Source organism: Dendrobates tinctorius, unplaced genomic scaffold (assembly GCF_039654945.1).
Source record: "Dendrobates tinctorius isolate UK_male_01 unplaced genomic scaffold, ASM3965494v1 ptg000215l, whole genome shotgun sequence".
Classification (NCBI taxonomy): Eukaryota; Metazoa; Chordata; class Amphibia; order Anura; family Dendrobatidae; genus Dendrobates; species Dendrobates tinctorius.
The window spans coordinates 5,079,873-5,099,812 of record NW_027361882.1 but is presented as its reverse complement, the minus strand read 5'-3'; the positions used below and the strand labels follow the sequence as shown (position 1 = coordinate 5,099,812).

The 19,940-nt window shown below is 42.6% G+C and overlaps 1 protein-coding gene across 4 annotated transcripts in view; it reads left to right on the top strand.

The window, feature by feature from the left end:
* OPLAH (5-oxoprolinase, ATP-hydrolysing) overlaps positions 1-1,344 on the top strand; it is a 93,513-nt gene extending 92,169 nt beyond the window's left edge. For all 4 annotated transcript variants that reach the window (XM_073555058.1, XM_073555056.1, XM_073555057.1 and 1 more), the window contains 2 exons: positions 341-438; positions 1,025-1,344. In XM_073555058.1, the coding sequence (XP_073411159.1) occupies positions 341-438; positions 1,025-1,174 (248 nt within the window). In that variant the 3' untranslated portion in view covers positions 1,175-1,344. The remainder of the gene's footprint in view (positions 1-340; positions 439-1,024) is intronic.
* Positions 1,345-19,940: the final 18,596 nt, after the last annotated feature.

Below are 19,940 nucleotides of genomic sequence, written 5' to 3'. Positions count from 1 at the left end.
TGCCACGTCGTTTAGAAATACCTGGAAGCAAAATCGAGCAGTAAGGCTCTGATTCACGCTGTATGTGGTTTGGAGAACATGAATCTAGTGACAGCCGTACATGGCATATCCTGTGAAACTGACCTAAAGAACTGACAGGTGCTGGTCTGGCTTCTGGTAGCCTCAACTTTTAGGGGAAAAGTGATTTGTTGAGCCCTATTACAGATTGCTGGCTGACTCAGAATCAGCAGATATGAAGTCGTTGGGCCTTAGATTTGTTACACATCCACAAGAAGCCACACCTTACAAAACAATCAGACGGCAATTGCTTTTAACAATGTATCAATCACTTTAATTCTAGGTGGATCTCCTGGTGCCCGTGGGCTCAACTTCTTGCATAGACGTGAAGGGAAAAACATTAACTTGGGTGGGAAAACGTCGGTTTCATTAGAACCTGGGGTAAGAGAATGAAGGATTAATCTTTGCTTGAAGTTACACATTAATGTTGCCCCCTCTACTATACTTCAGGTGTACAAACATGTCAGACAAAGAAGTTTCCAGCAACTCCCTGGTTGTCATGACCATGTTATCAGCACCTCACAATCATATTGCTGGGGATGATGGGTGACAAAATGGGCACCTTCTATAGTTTCCATCCTGTTAATTGCTTCTGTCCCAATTGATGACATCTAAAGGTTGAAACGATGTGACACTGGCTGCATCCACGCTCTATATGGAGCTGACTCGATCACACATGGTTAGAGTGGGCGCTACAGGCTCTACCCAATGGTGGGCATGGGCCCTGTTGCAGATCTTCAGGACTCACCTTTGGTATTGACTCTCTATATTAGGTGGTTTTACATTGCTATGACTCAAAATTAGAAAGGATACCCCTCATATCATGTATCAGCTTTGGGGGGTCTGTACTTGGCATAACAGACATACCAGGAAATCTATCAGATGTTTTTCTTCTACATCACAACCCCAGGGACATTGGTCTGTTATGGTGGAAAAATAGATTGTATGTTGTGTTTTTTTCACCCAGGACATATTCACTCTTCATACCCCTGGAGGAGGAGGGTACGGCGATCACAAGGATGGAGACAATGCACAGGTGCCTATAAAGAGTCAAAGTCGCAGTTTTGCAGAGAGAGGAAGTGTCTTCGATTACCGCATGGCTCAGGAGACTGTGTGAATAACTCCAGGAGCCCCTGAGACTCTGAGATCCACGACTGGGCCGATGGATGCAGTCGTAGCGCTTTTTGAGACAATGCACTCCCACTGTCGTATAAAATTATATGATGTTTAAATTTTATTTCTTAGAATTCTATGAATAAAAAATAACAAGTGAGTGATTTATGAAAAGTATTATTTTTCATTTTCTTGATATGATCTAAAAAAATTGAACACAAAAACTCAGAGTAAATGGAGAACAAGAACCAATAGACTTTGATTCAATAACGTTAATTGAAAACGTAGATCTTGGTTAAACGGTGGCGGCAAAGACCAACATGAAACAACATCCAGTGTCCATCTGGAATGGACAGAGTCGACAAGCACAGCCATAGGAATAGATTTCCTTTATTATTTTAAAATAAAATATCTGTTATTCATGTAAGTTAAGCTTTTTCACATAAATCAAAGACCTGATGAAGGATTCTGATCGACTCCGTAATGTGTAGTTTGGCTAAATTCTATTTCTTACCCGCCTGGACTACCTACTCCTTGGCAGCGCTCAATTTAGCCCGTGGATTTTCTATAGTTTCATCTGTAATTTCCGGCCTCTTCTGTCCAGGGAATAACGGGCATTGCTGCAGCCGATGGATTGAACCAATGCTTCATTTAGAGTTGTGCCTGACTTTTGCACAACGGTAACAGGTGAGTGTCTTGTTTTAGCTTACATGAACAAGATAGAGGAAAGAAAAGGACAAGACCGTAAGGAAATGATAGTGATGTGATATGGAGAAACCTCCTATAAAGATGAATTATGAAAAGGTCACCCTTGTAAACCAGGTAAGAAAGCCATAGAAGATTTAAGCAATGACCAAGGATATCGTGTGTTGCAGTTTTTTGCGCTGATTATGGCCAGTTCCTCACAACAACATTCAACAGACTAAAGACTATTGGACCAACGCGCGTAGAATGGAGTCCACTGCTCTAAGGGCTGCAGACTTTTTCAGCACAGAGCACCGGTTGCATCGATGTTGTTTTTTATTAGATATTTTCTTGCTGTGTTTTATTAGTGGTTTGCTTGCTCGTCTGATCATCCTCAGGAATCAATGTTTCCATTCAGTGACAGGAAGCAGAGGAAGGTGTGCAGGCTGGATCTTATAACTAAAGCCAAATAGGAGATTGCCAAAGGTAAATGTAAATCAATCTTCCTATTAATGTCATCTGTATCTCAAGCCACTGTGCATCTAACAACTGGGTCCATTGTGTGGCTGGGGATAGTAGAGCCAGGGAGCCATCACTACAGGGGGTCTCACGTGCAGTTTCAGTGATGGGCTTATGGAATATGCTTCATTCTTTGAGCTAAAAGCAAACATTTAAGGGGAAATGAAATAGACACCGCATGTTTAGTCAGGCAGTTGGAGTGACTTTGAAGAGAGAGGATCCAGGCTGAGGTGGATGGATGGCCTATGGAATTTTGGAGATTGGTTGCCAGCTGGGCTAGATACCCCTGCTATGGTTGAGGGACTTGGCATCTGGATTTCAAACTCTCTTAACGATTGTTGGTCCTGGATACATAGACGTCGATTGCAGGCTCCTCCAGATGGAAAACAGCACACTGTGACTACAGACTATACTGGCGGGAGATACGAAATCTGTGGTCCAACCAAAAGTTGGGAGACAGTGAGTATCACCTGGTACGGGGGTAGTGGGGCTACCGGCCCCAGGATCTTGTGGCCTGAAGACATTGTGTATTTGGCCATCTTCCTGGCCGTGTTGTAAAACCATGCACATATGGAACAAATAGTTGCATCATTAGAGACACAGATTAGATATTAGAAAAAACTTTTTGACAGAGTGATCAATGAGTGGAACAGGCTGCCACGAGAAGTGGTGAGTTCTCCTTCAATGGAAGTCTTCAAACAGAGGCTGGACAGACATCTGACTGGGATGATTTAGCGAATCCTGCTTTGAGCAGGGGGTTGGACCAGATGGCCCAGGAGGTCCCTTCCAACTCTACGATTCTATGATTAACCTGCCTAGGTGATTTTTACAACCCACCTCCTCAGATCTTCACAGTTGTAATCTCCTGCATGGACATTATTACATTTAACATTTCAAGCCCTAAAAACCTAGTAGGTGTAGATGAGGATTACCACAGTCTGGAGATAATTTGGCACATTGGAGGTGAATTTGTCGCCTCTGGTTCCATCCCTATAATCAAAATGTTGGCTACTGAGAGAGTTCATTCTCCAGTCATTTTGAGATTAATATGACACACGGTGTTGTATAGTGAAGATATCTCCTACCATAGTAATAAAACTACAGGGGAATCTCCAAGTTAGAACCTAAGGAAAACATTTTTTGTGTAATTTTGCAGCGTCCTACGTTATTTTTTATTGGATAAGCTGGGTTTTTTAAACCGGTGGGCTTTCTGCCTTGACACTCCCCCCGAAGAAGCTGGGCAAAATGTGCGCGTCGGGGCTGGAGGCAGGAGCTCCTCTCAATTTGCACACAATACAGATACATTACTACTCACATTTGGCTGTTCCCTGGTACTTTTGTCATTTAGGTGCACACAAACCATTGGGGATGAGTAGCTTTTTTTTATTGATGTTACTTGACTTTTTTTTTTTTTTTTTTATAAGCACCAGCACTTTACTTCGTGTGAAATGTTGTAATCTAGTGGCCATGTGTACACATTAGCAACTTTCTAACAGTAGTTATTTCACCCACTGTATAAAGAAGTATTTGACCCTTTGCTGATTTTGTAACTTTGCCCACTGACATGAACAGTCTATAATCCACACTTACCATGTGTAATGCGAGAAACTAGCACAAGTCTCTCGCATCGACACCCAGCGCTACCGCCTGCACTCAGGACCGGAGCTGCGGCTGCATGAAAATGCATAAAGTAGCCACAGCTCCGGTCCTGAGTGCAGGCGGTAGCGCCAGGTGTTGATGCAGCAGACTCGTGCGAGTTTCTCACATCACACACGGTGGTGTGATCCCGGCCTTAAAATTATAGACTGTTCATGTCAGTGGGCAAACTTACAAAATCAGCATCCTCCTGGACTTACTCTTGACCCTCCAATAGGTAATGGCATGAATTTATGAAAATTCAAAATGATATATTTGATGTAGGGGGTTTAATATTGATTTAATAGGCTAGAAGGGGAATGTGCAATATCTGTGTTGATTCTGTGTACTAGCACACATTCTCTTTGCCATTCTAAGGCTAAGTTCACACGTGGCGTTTTTTTCGCGTTTCCGCGGCGGTTTTAACCGCGCGATTTTGCCGCGAAAAATAAGCATCCCATGCATTCCTATGGGATTCCGCAATGCTGTGCTAATGCTGCGGTTTTTACCGCAGCGGAATCGCTTCGCGGTAAAAACCGCAGCATGCTCATTAATTTTGCGGAATCGCGGCGATCCCGCACCCATAGGAATGCATTGTTCCGCTTACTTCCCGCATGTGGCTGTGCACACCATGCAAAAAGTAAGCAGAACAATTGCGGATGGTACCCACGGTCCGGAGGAGAGGAGACTGTCCTCCGGGCTGTGGGTACCATATCCCTGTAAAAATAGAATTTAAAATAAAAAATATTGTTATTCTTACCTTCCGGCGTCCCGCGCAGCCTTCCCGCTTCTCTCCACGCTCTCGTTCCCAGTAATCCTTTGCGAAAATGCCCGCGATGACGTCCGTTCTCGCGGGATCGCGAAGTCTCGCGGTCATCGCGAATTACCGCGAGACATCGCAATCCCACGAGAACTGACGTCATCGCGGGCATTTTCGCAAAGGATTACTGGGAACGGCTGCGCGGGACGTCGGAAGGTAAGAATAACACCATTTTTTATTTTTTTTTGCATTTTATCTTTTACTACTGATGCTGCATAGGCGGCCTCAGTAGTAAAAAGTTGGTCATACTTGTCAAACACTATGTTTGACGCGTGTGACCAACCTGTCAATCAGTTCTCCAAGCGATGCTATAGATCGCTTGGAAAACGCTAGCATTCTGCAAGCTAAATACGCTTACAAAATGCTAGTTTTTCCACGGGAAAATAGCTGGAATTTAAAATGTGATTTTCCCGCGGAATGGAATTCCGGAATTCTCGCGGTAATTTCCGCGAGAGTTCCGGTATGTGTGCACTTAGCTTAATACTTTGTATTTGGTCCTTGTGAGCGCCCTATTTCTACATGTGCTATTTGGTGGAACTCTTCCTCTCCTTGTACCTTTTTATTTAATAAAATAATTTTTTGCATATTTATATACGGTAATTTCTTTGGATCGAGTTTTTTGTTCTTTGTTGTTCACCGCATCAGTGTGTAGCCAAGCCCAGCATTTTTGGCCTTGTAAACTGAGGTGTGTCGTCATGGGATGCACTTTGTTATTAGTGATGTCCATACTATTAGATTAGGCGGGCTGCTCAGTAATAGGTAATGCACACTATCTGGTTTACGACCTGTGTTACCAGCACTCTATACAGCAGATTTTGTGCAATCTAATACTAAGCAATCACCCCTCCATGAATTGGTAAGTTGTGATCGGTTGCTTCATCAGTATTTTGCACCTGTGTTGCTGCCATCTGTACTGTATAGGTTTGCTGCATCCTGATAGTACATTAGTTCTGAGACCTGGGCAGGTAAAATACTGCTGCACCTTTTTTGCTGTATTAAAATTTTTTGTAAATGGGGTAACAAGATAACACCATAAATGGACCTCAAATTTAAACTTTCATACAGAGGTATTGGGGTTCAGACTTTAGGAACATTTTCCCTCCCTGATATCAGCCATAGAAAATAGTCCACCGTAGGGTTCAGGGAAACCATTCACATGGTCCATGACTATATTCCTTCACTGTATGAAAATCAGTAAGTGGCGCCGCTAAATAATACAGACTTATTTTGTAAGTTCTATTGATGTGTGAACAAGGAACAGAACACAGAAACGTAACAAGGCAAAGCTCTTTATTGATATACCGTATGAAGAGTATGAACTTATGTATTGCCAAGTTTTTAACACTAAGGTTCCGATACAGCTTTAAAGACGGCTACTGCTTGTGATAACGCAATTTTATTTTAAAGCACAAAATTAAAGTATGATCACACTTTTGTATATTTTAACATGCATATGTTAAGTACATATAGCGATTAAATACATTTAATGATTAAGTACATATACTCACATCATCCATCACCAAGAGGCTTTTAAAACATCATCTGTCTTGGTGTTGCTTCCCATTCCAGACAGAGAACCCCTGGGAAATTCACAACACTGCACAGGCGTCCCCAATTATGCAGGTATGAACACGCTGTACATGTACCCCAGTTTTTGCTTCTGTCTCAGTCATGTTTCTCTGATTTGCACTATGTGTAACTCTGGTAACTCCGTTCATCCTATCTTGAAAGCTGGCCACTTGAAGGGCAGGGTGAAACCAGTCATACATCAGAAGATGGGCCATAAACCCTTAGAATATAAAAGCCACAAGTATTACATAACCACCACAGACAGAGGTCAAATAAACCTTCATGTTTTACAATAACAAGCAGAAACATAGAACTGTTTGTGGGGTAAAAGGGCTTCAGCCAATAACGAAACAGTTCTCAAGATTGTGTCACTATGAGCATGGTCTGTCTGTAAATGTTAGACAGAATGCATTCAGACCATTACATAGCTGCATTTCTGGTCAATTTCAATATGGACTCAAAATAGCCAAGGGTGGCTTGTAGTGTGTATATAAAAATGGCTATTATGAGCCATACATTATTTATACAAGGTACCATATCCTAATGGGACAGTGTTAGTGAATAATTGGCTTAAGGATAATAATGGAAGTGTACACTACAGAGACGTATTCAGGGGAGGGCAGCTGGGGCATGTGCCCTGGGTGCAGCTGATAGGGTGCCTCCTTCTTGGACCGCTGCATCAGGTGGCCCGATGACGCCCCCTGTCAGTGGCATTATTATAGCGCCATTTATTCCATGGCGCTTTACATGTGAGGAGGAGTATACATAATACATACAAGTACAGTAATCTTATACTGTACCAGTCGTGACTTGTACTGTTTGAGAGAGGACCCTGCCCGCAAGGGCTCACAATCCACAAGGGATGGGTGAGGATACAGTAGGCTAGGGTAGAGCTGGTCGCACAGTGGTTTGGTGGATCGGTGGCTACTGCAAGTTGAAGACCTACCTCTTCCGACAAGCCTACAAGTTCTTTTTGAAGGTTTCCATGGTAGGCGAGAGTCCGATATGTTGTGGTAGAGAGTTCCAGAGTAGGGGTGATGCGCGGGAAAAATCTTGTATGCGATTGTGGGAAGAGGAGCGTACAGAAGGAGATCTTGTGAAGATCGGAGGTTTCGTGCAGGTAAGTACCGGGAGACTAGGTCACAAATGTACAGAGGACTCAGGCTGTGGATGGCTTTGTATGTCATGGTTAGGGTTTTGAACTGGAGTCTTTGGGTAATGGGGAGCCAGTGCAGGGATTGACAGAGGGGAGAGGCCGGGGAATAGCGGGGGGACAGGTGGATTAGTCGGGCAGCAGAGTTAAGAATAGATTGGAGGGGTGCGAGTGTGTTAGAGGGGAGGCCACAGAGCAGCAGGTTGCAGTAGTCAAGGCGGGAGATGAGGGCATGGACTAGGGTTTTTGCAGATTCTTGGTTGAGGAATGAAATATTTTTGAGTTGAAGTCAGCAGGAAGCGGAAAGGGCTAGGATATGTGGTTTGAAGGAGAGATCAGTGTCAAGGATAACCCCAAGGCAGCGAGCTTGTGGGACTGGAGAGAGTGGGCAGCAGTTTACTTTAATGGATACGTCTGTTGGGGGGGGTCACGTGAGATGGGCAAAAGATGATGAAATTCTGTTTTGTCCATATTAAGTTTTAGAAATCTAGCGGAGAAGGATGAAATATCTGGTCCAGAGATGTAGATCTGTCTGCTATCACCTCCCTACTAAACATTGAGGGATTCTGTTTGGACCAGATATCACCTCCCTACTAGAGATGTAGATCTGTGTGTCATCAGCATAGAATCTCATGGCTTTCAGTATCCTCTCTATGAGCTGTCCGAGGCCGAAGGTATAAACGGAGAAGAGCAGGGGCCCTATGTTAGGCGTTGGATTCCTGGCACTGCACAGCGGGAATCCAGAGCCAGACATCCTGCGGTCTCCCATTCCTCTCCGACCACGCGGACTCCTGCTCAGCAATCTCGGCTGGCCAGGCATCTCCCTCTGACTCGTTCTGTGAGCCTGGATGTTGCTGCCACCTCTGGTGCAGCAATGGTGACGCAACCTGCTTTGCAGGGAACTGCTCCCGAGGCTAAGTCCTCATGCCGTGCTACTAGGCATGCCCACAACTTGTCCTCTCAGTGGAGAGCAGGGGTCACATGTGCAGGTCCTATGTCGGATCTGATTGGTCCTTCCTATAGTACTGGAAGGTCCCGGAAGCGCATGGCTATAAAAAGCCCGCATGGCGGCTCGGCCATGCGCTAGTGTAGCATATTATGCTGTGTGTGTATGGTAATGGATGCATGGACTGGTGACTGACTCATTTGAAACCCCTTCCCTCTGTTATTACGAAAGGTGACAGATTGTTGGGTAGTCAGCTCCAGGTTGTGGCCAGCTACACGCCACTGTGCCTCCTGCACGACACACTAGCGTCCCACGGTGCTCGGTCGTTCCGGTGCCGTCGCTCAGCAGCGATAGTTATTGCCGCGCTGCGGTTGCAGCGTTCTTGGCGTCTGCGGTTGCAGCGTCATTCGCTGGGTATCCTGTGAAGTAAACAGGGCCAGCGTCCTCATACAACTCTGTTGTTTTAGCGACTCTGTGTGTGAACAGAGCCGTACTTAGCGTTCGGGTGACGTTAACCCGAGCGCAGTACCTAACCTTTCGGTGCATCCGCCATTACTCAGCAGCGGTCTTGTCACCTACCGCACGGTGGACCCCGGGCGGCGAACGCACCTCCTATTATTTATATCTGGTGCGTTCCGCCGACCCTAACACCCTAGGACTGAACATTACGGGACTCCGACGGATAGGGGGCGTGGTGAGGAGGTGGTGTGCGAATGAGAGATGCTGAATGTCCGGTCTGCTAGGTATGACGCAATCCAAGATAGGGCCAAGTCTGTGATACCAAGAGATGAGAGGGTCTGTAGTAATAGGGAATGGTCCACTGTGTCAAAGGCAGAGGACAGGTCCAGGAGGAGGAGGACAGAGTAGTGTTGCTTGGCCTTGGCGGCTAGTAGGTCATTGGTGACCTTAGTTAGGGCAGTTTCAGTGGAGTGGTGTGGCCGGAAGCCGGATTGCAAGTGGTCAAGGAGGGAGCAAGAAGAGAGGTGGGAGGTTAGTTCAAGATGGATGTGTTGTTCCAGTTGTTTTGAGGCATAGGGGAGAAGTGATATAGAGCGATAGCTAGATACAGAGGATGGGTCAAGAGAGGGCTTTTTGAGGATAGGTGTGATTGAGGCATGTTTATAGCTTGAGGGGAAAACACCAGTTGTTAGTGATAGGTTGAAGAGATGGGTTAGGGTTGGGATGAAGACTGTGGTGAGGTTTGGGATGAAGTGGGATGGGATCGGGTCAAGTGCACAGGTAGTGAGATGTGATCTTGAGAGTAGAGTGGAGAGTCGATCTTCTGTAATGGTGGAGAAGTTGGTTTTGGGGGGAGGAGGGCAGGGCAGGTAGGAGGAAGGGCACTGGGGGTTGTTGACCAAAACTGTCTCTGATGTTATCAATCTTCTTGAAAAATGAGGCAAAGTCTTCAGCTGAGATGAGTGGAGAGGGAGGAGGTGCTGGGGGGCGGAGGAAAGAATTAAAGGTGTTGAATAACTGTTTAGGGTTGTGAGACAGGGAGGATATGAGAGATGAGAAGTAGGTTTGTTTTGCTGTAGCGAGTGTGGCCTTGATAGTAGTGAGGAACTGTTTGAATGTGATGAAGTCCTCATTGGAGTGGGATTTTTTCCATCTCCGCTCAGCAGCCCTGGAAGCCCGCCTGAGTTCTTTGGTCAGACTGGTGTGCCAGGGCTGTCTGTTGATTTTGCGAGTTTTGGTATGTTTGAGAGGGGCAACTGATTCCAAAGCTACAGCTATTGTGGTGTTATATAGAGCGGCAGCGGCATCCGCATTGTGTAGGGAACTTATGTCTGTAAGAGGGAGGTGAGTGTAGATCGAGGTGTTGAAGATTTCTGCGAGGGTGTGCGCCCCCACACGGAGATTCTCCCGTTCTCTGAGCCTGCTGTCAAACTGACAGTGCTCCTAATAAAGGCTGGATTATTCACTGCCGCTCTATCATGCACAGACGGCTCTATAGTATTCTTTAGGGATATGGTGGTTAAAAGGATGGAGAGTAAATCACCCTCCTCTGAACACAGTATCTGTCCTCAAAAAGAAAAAAGTTCTATGTTAAATACTCATCCATACTTTCCCTAGTTCACAATGTAAAAAAAAAAAAGCCCTGAAGGCCACCGGCACTTCCGCCTCAGTGAAACGCCAGCAGTGTGATAAGGTCATATGATCACGCTGCTGACGTCACTCGCCGGCTCTTCAGAGGCGACGACACAGGGCACAGGCAGCGTTGCTGTTGGTGGTAAGTGCTCCAGCTCCAGACAGGGTAATGGAGCTGAAGACACCAAAGATTAATGGTGGAAATTTAAGGACATGCTCTGGGAGCTAGGAAGGGATGGTTGGGGTCGGGGACGCCATATGGAGTCAGTGCAAGGGAATGTGTGAGATTGGGGGATGGCTGCAGACACATGGATAGGGAGGGAGCAGGGGGAGTAAATTGAAAACAGTGTGTGAGGTGAGGAGCAAGACCAGGGGGATGGATGGGTGCAGACAGATGCATTTGGTATCACTGATTGGGTGGATCAAGGAAATGCTGTAGATATAGTATATCTTGACTTCAGCAAAGCATTTGACAAAGTCTCTCATACAATCCTTATTGAAAAAATGACTAAGTATGGAATGGACAAGGCAACTGTTAGGTGGATTCATAACTGGCTTAGTGATCGGACCCAAAGAGTGGTCGTAAATGGCTGCACATCCAGTTGGAAGAATGTCTCAAGTGGGGTACCACAGGGCTCTGTCCTGGGCCCTGTATTGTTCAACATCTTTATCAACGATTTAGATGAAGGAATTGAGGGTAAACTGATTAAATTTGCTGATGACACAAAGCTAGGAGGGATAGCTAATACTAGAGAAGAGAGAGAGGATTCAAAAAGATTTAAATAAACTGGAGAAGTGGGCAGCAACTAACAGAATGGTTTTTAACAGGGAGAAATGCAAAGTACTACATCTGGGCAATAAAAATGAAAAAAGCATATATAGAATGGGAGGAATAGGGCTAAGTGACAGCACATGTGAAAAAGACTTGGGTATACTAATAGATCACAGACTGAATATGAGTCAACAGTGTGATGCAGCAGCAAAAAAGGCAAATGCAATTCTAGGATGTATTAACAGAAGCATACGGTCTAGATCACGTGAAGTCATTATTTCCCTCTACTCCTCTTTAGTCAGACCTCATCTGGAATATTGTGTCCAGTTTTGGGCACCACATTTTAAAAAAGACATCAACAAACTGGAGCAAGTTCAGAAAAGAGCGACCAGAATGGTGACCGGTCTGCAAACCCTGTCTTATGAGGAAAGGTTGCAAGATTTGGGAATGTTTAGTTTGCAAAAGAGAAGACTGAGAGGAGACTTAATAGCTGTCTACAAATATCTAAAGGGCTGTCACATTGTAGAAGGATCAACTTTATTCTCATTTGCACAAGGAAAGACTAGAAGCAATGGGATGAAACTGAATGGGAAGAGACACAGATTAGATATTAGAAAAAACTTTTTGACAGTTAGAGTGATCAATGAGTGGAACAGGCTGCCACGAGAAGTGGTGAGTTCTCCTTCAATGGAAGTCTTCAAACAGAGGCTGGACAGACATCTGACTGGGATGATTTAGCGAATCCTGCTTTGAGCAGGGGGTTGGACCCGATGGCCCAGGAGGTCCCTTCCAACTCTACGATTCTATGATTCTGGTAGAGAAATATGAGGAATATATGGGGGAAGGGGGCAGAAATCTGAGGACATTATAGGGGGGCAGAAATCTGAGGACATTATGGGGGCAGAATTTTTTTTTTTTTACATTGTGAACTAGGGAAAGTATGGATGAGTATTTAACATAGAACTTTTTTCTTTTTGAGGACAGATATGGTGGTTAAAAGGATGGAGAGTAAATCACCCTCCTCTGAACACAGTATCCCTAAAGAATACTATAGAGCCGTCTGTGCATGATAGTGCCCCTAATAAAGGCTGGATTATTCACTGCCGCTCTGTCTGTATCCCTAGGATTACTTTACCCTTCCTCCTTCAAGAATACAACAGTGGAGGATCTTCATTCTATTACAAAGGACACTTCCTGTCGGTGACACGCTTATGGCTCCGGTGAAACACACAGTAACGTCACTCTCGGGACTCCTCACTCTGGCCTGATGCGGTCCACAGGCAGGAAGATACACTGGAGCACACTGAGACGTCACATCCGGTTTTACTCTTCCTCTCCGGCCGCCATCTTGGCCTCTTTTTATAGATGCAGCAGACGCTGCTTACAGCGCTACGGACCTGCGGTGGATGCCGTGTCATTGCCCCACACGCTGCACACTCACTGGACTGGTAAGCACTTACTCCTCCACTATCTTTTCAGGACATTTTTGCCCGGTTGTCATGACTTAACAGCGGTTATCTCCAATTCAATTGACTCAGTCCACTTTTCCTAACAGGAGATATTTATCTCTCACCTCACAGGACCCCACATTTCTTGGCTCTTTGTTAGAGTATTATGTAAACAACAACAGTACAATACATAGATAGGTATGCTATTTTGCATTTTAATGAATGATTCATTCCATCATTGTCTTGGTCTTATGGGTACCTTTTTCCATTAAAAATACATTCATATATGTGCCTTAATGTCTGGTATGTCATAGACATCAGTTGCGGCTACATATAATATCTCGGGGACAAACATGATATCGCTCTTGCTATGTATATACTTTAGTTTTTTTGATCATTTTGTTTATTTCCTTACAGTACTGTGATAAAGGGCACTGTGACTGAAACGTCTATACTGTATGTACTGTACATTAAAAAAAAAAAAATCTTTTTATCTTTTCACTGGAAATCACAAATTGTATCTTTATATCTGACTACGGACTAGGATCCTACTTGTTGCACCACCACTTTATATTGAAATCAGATTCCCTTTGTAGCTGTGCTAAACGGCCCTGTCACCTAATTTTTCCCCTATGAGATGCGTCCGCCATCAGGGGCATTCTGTAATGCTGTAGATATGCCCCGATGTGACCTGAAAGATAAAATCTACAGCATTACAGAATGCCCCTGATGGCGGACGCATCTCATAGGGGAAAAATAAGGTGACAGATTCCCTTTAACGAATATGTCTCTCTCTATAGTATTCATTGCTGTTCAAAAATGCAGGTCAAGAGGCAGCAAAAATTTGCATTTTTGCCACTGCATTTTTCCTGGCAAGAGATGCAGAAGCGGTGCAGAAATTTAACTAGCTGGTAACTAAGGTACACATCAGGTTTCTAAATGACGCACGTCCCTTAGAAACCCGATGTGTACCTTAGTTACCAGCTCCCTGCATCAGCGCGTTGGTAACTAAAGTACACAGCGATGCTGCACGCTCGGCGTCGCTGGTGCTGATCGCTAGTGAAGCTGCCTGTTTGACAGCTCACCAGGGATCATGTAGCGACTCACCAGCGATGACATGTTGATATCGCTGTCGGGATCGCTGGTGAGTCGCTATATGTGACGGGGCCCTTACTCCTGTTTTTATTTATATTAGGAGCATTAAAGGGATTATTCAATTTTGTGATAAAAGTCTCCAGCCACTAAACAGAAGCTGACTTCTGCATTCTTATACGTAGTAGTGCATGCTGTCACGATCCTCTGGTGCCAGCGATGAAAGTGGGAGATCATGAACCCGCAAGTATGCAATTTGCATACATACAGTCACTTGCCAACTAGGAATGCATGGCCTCGCTCAAAAAAAATGAATTGAGCAAGGATGGACAGGACATGTTTGACCAGAAGTATACAAATCACATACTTTGGCTCACATGATAGTCCACTCTTGGCACTGGCCAGGGAGAACCCGGAAAGTGTGCAGTGCATGCGCCGTGAGAATTCAGAATCCTACAGTCTCAGACTAATTCAGCCCTATAATAATAGGATTGGCTACAGGGCTTCATTTTAACAGCGTGTAATATACTCACTGTCAGGATTCAGCTCTGCTTGCTGGTTTCATCAGTTATCACATGGCCACTTCACTCATATGCGATTTTTCTAGTTACTGTCACATGACAATGAGCTTCTCTTCCTGCTTCTCTCAGTTTTACACTGAATGTTGTTATAGTATATGTATGCAGTAGTATAGTATATGTATATATACATTATATGACACCAGATATTCAATTTTTTTCCCCCGTCCTGTAAACAAAAGCAAAAAACATTGTCTGCTACTAATACCGATGTCCAAAAAACCATCCGGAGCAGAATTCCAAAAAAAGAGCAAAGGAGATAGAAAGTCAAGAGCGATAGAAAGTCAAGAGCGATAGTTTTTATTTTCAATCGCTCTTGACTTTCTATCGCTCTTGACTTTCTATCGCTCTTGACTTTCTATGTCATAGCTAAATAAAAAACAATGTGAAAAATATAATGTGTGTATACACACGCCTATCTTCTGTTTTTTTTTGTAGTTAGTTGCATGTCATGAGTCACATTATTATGTTTATTTTTTTAGGTTTGCTTTATTTTAGATGTTAGAGGAAACGTGAGTGTTGAGAATACCGTGGTGGAGCATGAAACAAGACCGCCTGCAGATGCCACTACAGATGAAACCACTGAAGATGACGGGTTTGATGTAGACACTCTGCAGTGTTGGAGCAGTATGACACATTCTCTAGAAGAACTGAATGCTATTTCGTCTTCTCATGGCAAGTCGAATTTTGACATTGTCTGTTATGACCTAGGAACATGGCCAAGCAAATTTTCAGATACACAAAGGTGTTTTGTTACCAGCATGAGGACAAACGCAACACATGAACCTGACATCAGTAATAGCTAAAGAGATGGACGAAAACTCACAGTAGATTGTTTGTTTTTTTTAAACAGCTGCCAAATGGACAAAGTGCGCCGGTCTTGGCTAGAATCCAGCCGCTTAAAAAAATGCTGCATACTGCATACCATGTAGAATGTTTCCAAATTCAGAACCAAAACGGTCATTTTTGTCAAAGGAGGAAGGTTTGACACAATGGAAAAAATTAACCCCGCTGTTATGTTTGGTCAAAAACGACCGATTTTGAACTGTAATATTTTTTAAAATATTCAAGATGCGGTTCTGAAACTTGTGGTTGATTGACTTTTCCTCATTTGAGGGGTTCTTACTATGGGTACTATTTTTTTTTTTTTTTTTTGGGTTACTTTTTGCTCCACAATTTTTTATACACTTGTACTGTTCGGTCAAAAATGACCGATAGCCTTTTATAGTGATCTCCAGCCATTTTATGAGTAAAATAAAGGAGCTATAATCTAATTTTGGACTATATATTACATCTACTACTATTAATTTATTTTAGGTCCTTTTGGTCCACGTAGATTTACACATGCATACATTTTCTCCTAACTATACTGGAAGGTAATCCATCAGCAGTATTGTAATGTGCCAAATATTTTTACCCTGCTGTTCATGTAAAATAGTTCAATTCAGTTCTCAACATTTCATATTGTAAATGAACATATTCTCTTTTTTTACTTGTGTTCCCTAATCTAATTTCTGTGAAATGCTGACCTGAAAGAGTACTAATAAACTCTGTCTGAAAAGTGTGTTTCCTTTACTATGGCAATTGTCTACTGATAAGATAAAATAAAACACCCCCCACCCTTTAGGATAAGAGCTCAGAGTAGTCTATCCAGTTTCATTTTCAGTCCAGCTGGAGAGAGCAGCCTAAAACGGAAACAATGTGACTTCTGTCCAACATCAAGCAGTCACAAATCAAATGTGATGTTACAGATGTGAAAAATATTTATGCAAAAGACATTGCAATTATACCTGTGACAATTGCAAAGAGCGTGACTTAGTTCAGTTTTTTTATGTAAAATGATAAATGTTAATTGTTGTTTTGGAAAATAATTAATTACAATAAACTAAATGTAATTATGTTATAGTTTAGTTGGATAAATAATTATTTTTGTATGTGCAAATATGCATAAATATTCCAATAAAGCCATGTTAAATGTTTTAGTAACATAGTTATTAAGGTTGAAGGGAGACTTTAAGTCCATCTAGTTCAACCCATATCCTATCCTAACTTGCCCTAACATGTTGATCCAGAGGAAGGCAAAAAAACCCCATGTGGCAACAGTAAGCTTCACATTGGGGAAAAAAATTCCTTCCCGACTCCACATACGGCAATCAGACTAGCTCCCTGGATCAACGCAATATTAAGGAGACTAGTGTATATACCCTGTAATATTATACTTTTCAAGAAAGGCATCCAGTCCCTTCTTAAATTTTAGTAGGGAATCACTCATTACAACATCATATGGCAGAGAGTTCCATAGCCTCACTGCTCTTACAGTAAAGAATCCGCGTCTGTGAGTATGCTTAAACCTTCTTTCCTCCAGACGTAGAGGATGCCCCCTTGTCCCCGTCACAGGTCTAAGAGTAAAAAGATCGTTAGAAAGGTCTTTGTATTGTCCCCGCATATATTTATACATTGTAATAAGATCACCCCTAAGCCTTCGATTCTCCAAACTAAATAACCCCAAGTGTAATAACCTGTCTGGGTATTGCAGACCCCCTAGTTCCCTAATAACCTTGGTCGCTCTTCTCTGCACCCGCTCCAGTTCAGCTATGTCTTTCTTATACACCGGAGACCAGAACTGTACACAGTATTCTAAGTGTGGTCGCACTAGTGACTTATATAGAGGTAAAATTATGTTCTCCTCATGAGCATCTATGCCTCTTTTAATGCATCCCATTATTTTATTTGCCTTTGCAGCAGCTGCTTGACTCTGGCCACTAAATGTGAGTTTGTCGTCCACCCATACACCCAGGTTTTTCAGTGACTGTTTTGCCCAGTGTTGTATAATTATGTGCTTAATTGTAAAACTTGTAAGGTCATGCACTTGGGTAGAACGAACATTTTTCCTAATTAAAGCTCATTTGCCATTTATCAGCCCAAACTTCTAGTTTACATAAATCCTCCTGTAATATAAAATTGTCCTCCTCTGTAATTACCCTGCAGAGTTTAGTGTCATCTGCAAATATTGAAATTCTACTCTCTATGCCCCCTACAAGGTCATTAATAAATATGTTAAAAAGAAGCGGGCCCAAAACTGACCCTTGTGGTACCCCACTGCTAACCGTGACCCAGTCCGAGTGTGCTCCATTAATAACCACCCTTTCCATTTTTCATGTCAAAACAAAGAAAAACTTACTTTTTATTTGTTTATAAACAACCAGGTTTAAATACAATATAATACTGCAAAAATTATTCAATTAAAACACTTAAAGTCTTGATTTTTAGCTAATTTATTAGGTCCGGTCAAAAATGACCGTTACCACTATACACTTTTTATTAGGTCCGAACAGAATAGCAGGGTTAAACAAGAGAATTCCTGAACATGAAAATTCTTTACACCATAAAATGTGTTTCTGTTCATGGAAAACGCTTGAAGTTCTTTGTCAATGCCACCCTTACCTAATGAGGCCTCAAGAGCAGATATTGAAGGAAGAAAACAACTGGAAGGAAGTTCATGTAATTGTTAATGTAATCATGTACTTAGCAGCAAGACAAGGAACGGAAGTGCATTGCGAGGCTCACATAAAGGTCTTGATTTTGCAGACCCTAAAAGTGGAAAATGTCTAAATGCAATTGAACTTGTTCACGTAGAGGGTCGTTATAACGAGAAACATTTGCAGCGTTATAAGAAAGGACAAGTGAGCTATTTCTCACCTAATATTCAAAATGAATTTTTAGACATCATAGCCTCCACAACATCATTAAGTATGTGTTCCCTTATTTTGCCTGCTAAGTATTTTTCTGTGACACCTGACAAACCATTTGGAACAAATGTCTGAAGTGATTAGATATGTCAAAATAACAAAATCTGGCCCTGAAATCGTAGAAAGCTTCATAGACTTTTTTTTTTTTTTTTTACTGTGATTGAGAAAACTGGACTTACTCTCACTGAAATTATTTAAAAAAATATAAAAAAAAGATGGCTTAGATATTAAAAATTGCAGGGGGGTCAATCCTATGACAAAGGCGCAAATATAGCTGGAAAGTACAAAGGGGTTAAGGCACGATTGATTCAAGAAAATAACCTAGCGTATTTTGTACCCTGTGCCTCTCATTCCCTAAATCTGGTTGGTGTAAATGCATCTCGCGACACACTAGCAGCAGAGACTTACTTTGGAACAGTACAGTGTCTTTGTTCTTTGTTGCCTCCACTTTTAGATGGGACGTTTTACAGAACCATGAACAGTTTAACTTCGAGTCACTAAGCAAAACCAGGTGGTCGTCGAAGCTAGGAGCGGTAAGACCTATTTATATGCATCTAAGCAAAATCATTGATGCTTTATGTGATCAAAAAAACCAATAGAGTAGCCAATATGGAGACAAAGGTTGAGGCTGGCTCTCTGATGCACAATATCAAAAAGTTTGATTTTGTTGCCAGGTCTTGTTTTTGGTATAAAGTGCCAAGTCACATTGATCGCATCAACAAACTTCTACAAAATGAAAAAAAATCAGTATTGATAGGTCTGCAAAGCATTAACAAGGTCAAGAGACCATGAATGAGTCAACTAGAACAAGTGCCGCAGCTGATGCAATCAGTGAAGCAAAACAGATTGCAGAAAGGTGAGGCCTTGATCCGCACTTCAGACACATAAGGAAGCGAAAGATTAATAAGATGTTTGATGAACAATGTGAAGATGACTGTGTTCAGTTGTCACCGGAAGACAAATTTGATTTTGTCACTGATTTCTAAAAGAAAAATCCTATTTTTGAAATGAGAACCCGATTTGACGCAATAGACAAGCTTAGCAATACATTAGGTTCTCTCTCTGGACCTCAGTTTCACTCATTAACAGCAGAAGAACTCAAGGAGCAGGCCATGAAAATTAGCCCAGATATATCAGAAGGATCTTGATAAAGATGAAATAATTCCAGAAGTGGAAAGTTTTAAACATCATGCATTGAATTTAAACACGAGCATGAAAACTGCCACACCTGAAGGTCTGCTTATCGAGATATACAAGAATGGACTACAAGAAGCCTATCCCAATATAGCCACGGCTCTGAAAATCTTCCTGACTATAGCAGTATCGGTTGCTTCCAGTGAAAGAAGCTTTAGCAAGCTAAAGTTGCTGAAAACCTATCTTCGGAGCGTCATGGGACAACAACGGCTGACGAGCTTAAGCATTATTTCCATAGAGCATGAGCTGGCTTCAAAACTTTATTATAAAACCTTTTGCAGCCAAAAAAGCTCATAAAATTAAATTTGTAGACAGTTCTATTGTGAAACATAGCAATTCTTATTATACCACCAGCAGCCTCACAGGTACACCAGCAGTTTTAGTCCTACCCACAGACTAGCTTAGTTTAGTATACGTTATTGTTTTGTTAAAATACCTTATATACATGTATAGTGTGTCATATATACATACATAGCATTATATTGTTGATTAGTTTAAATAAAGCATTGTGGAAAAAACA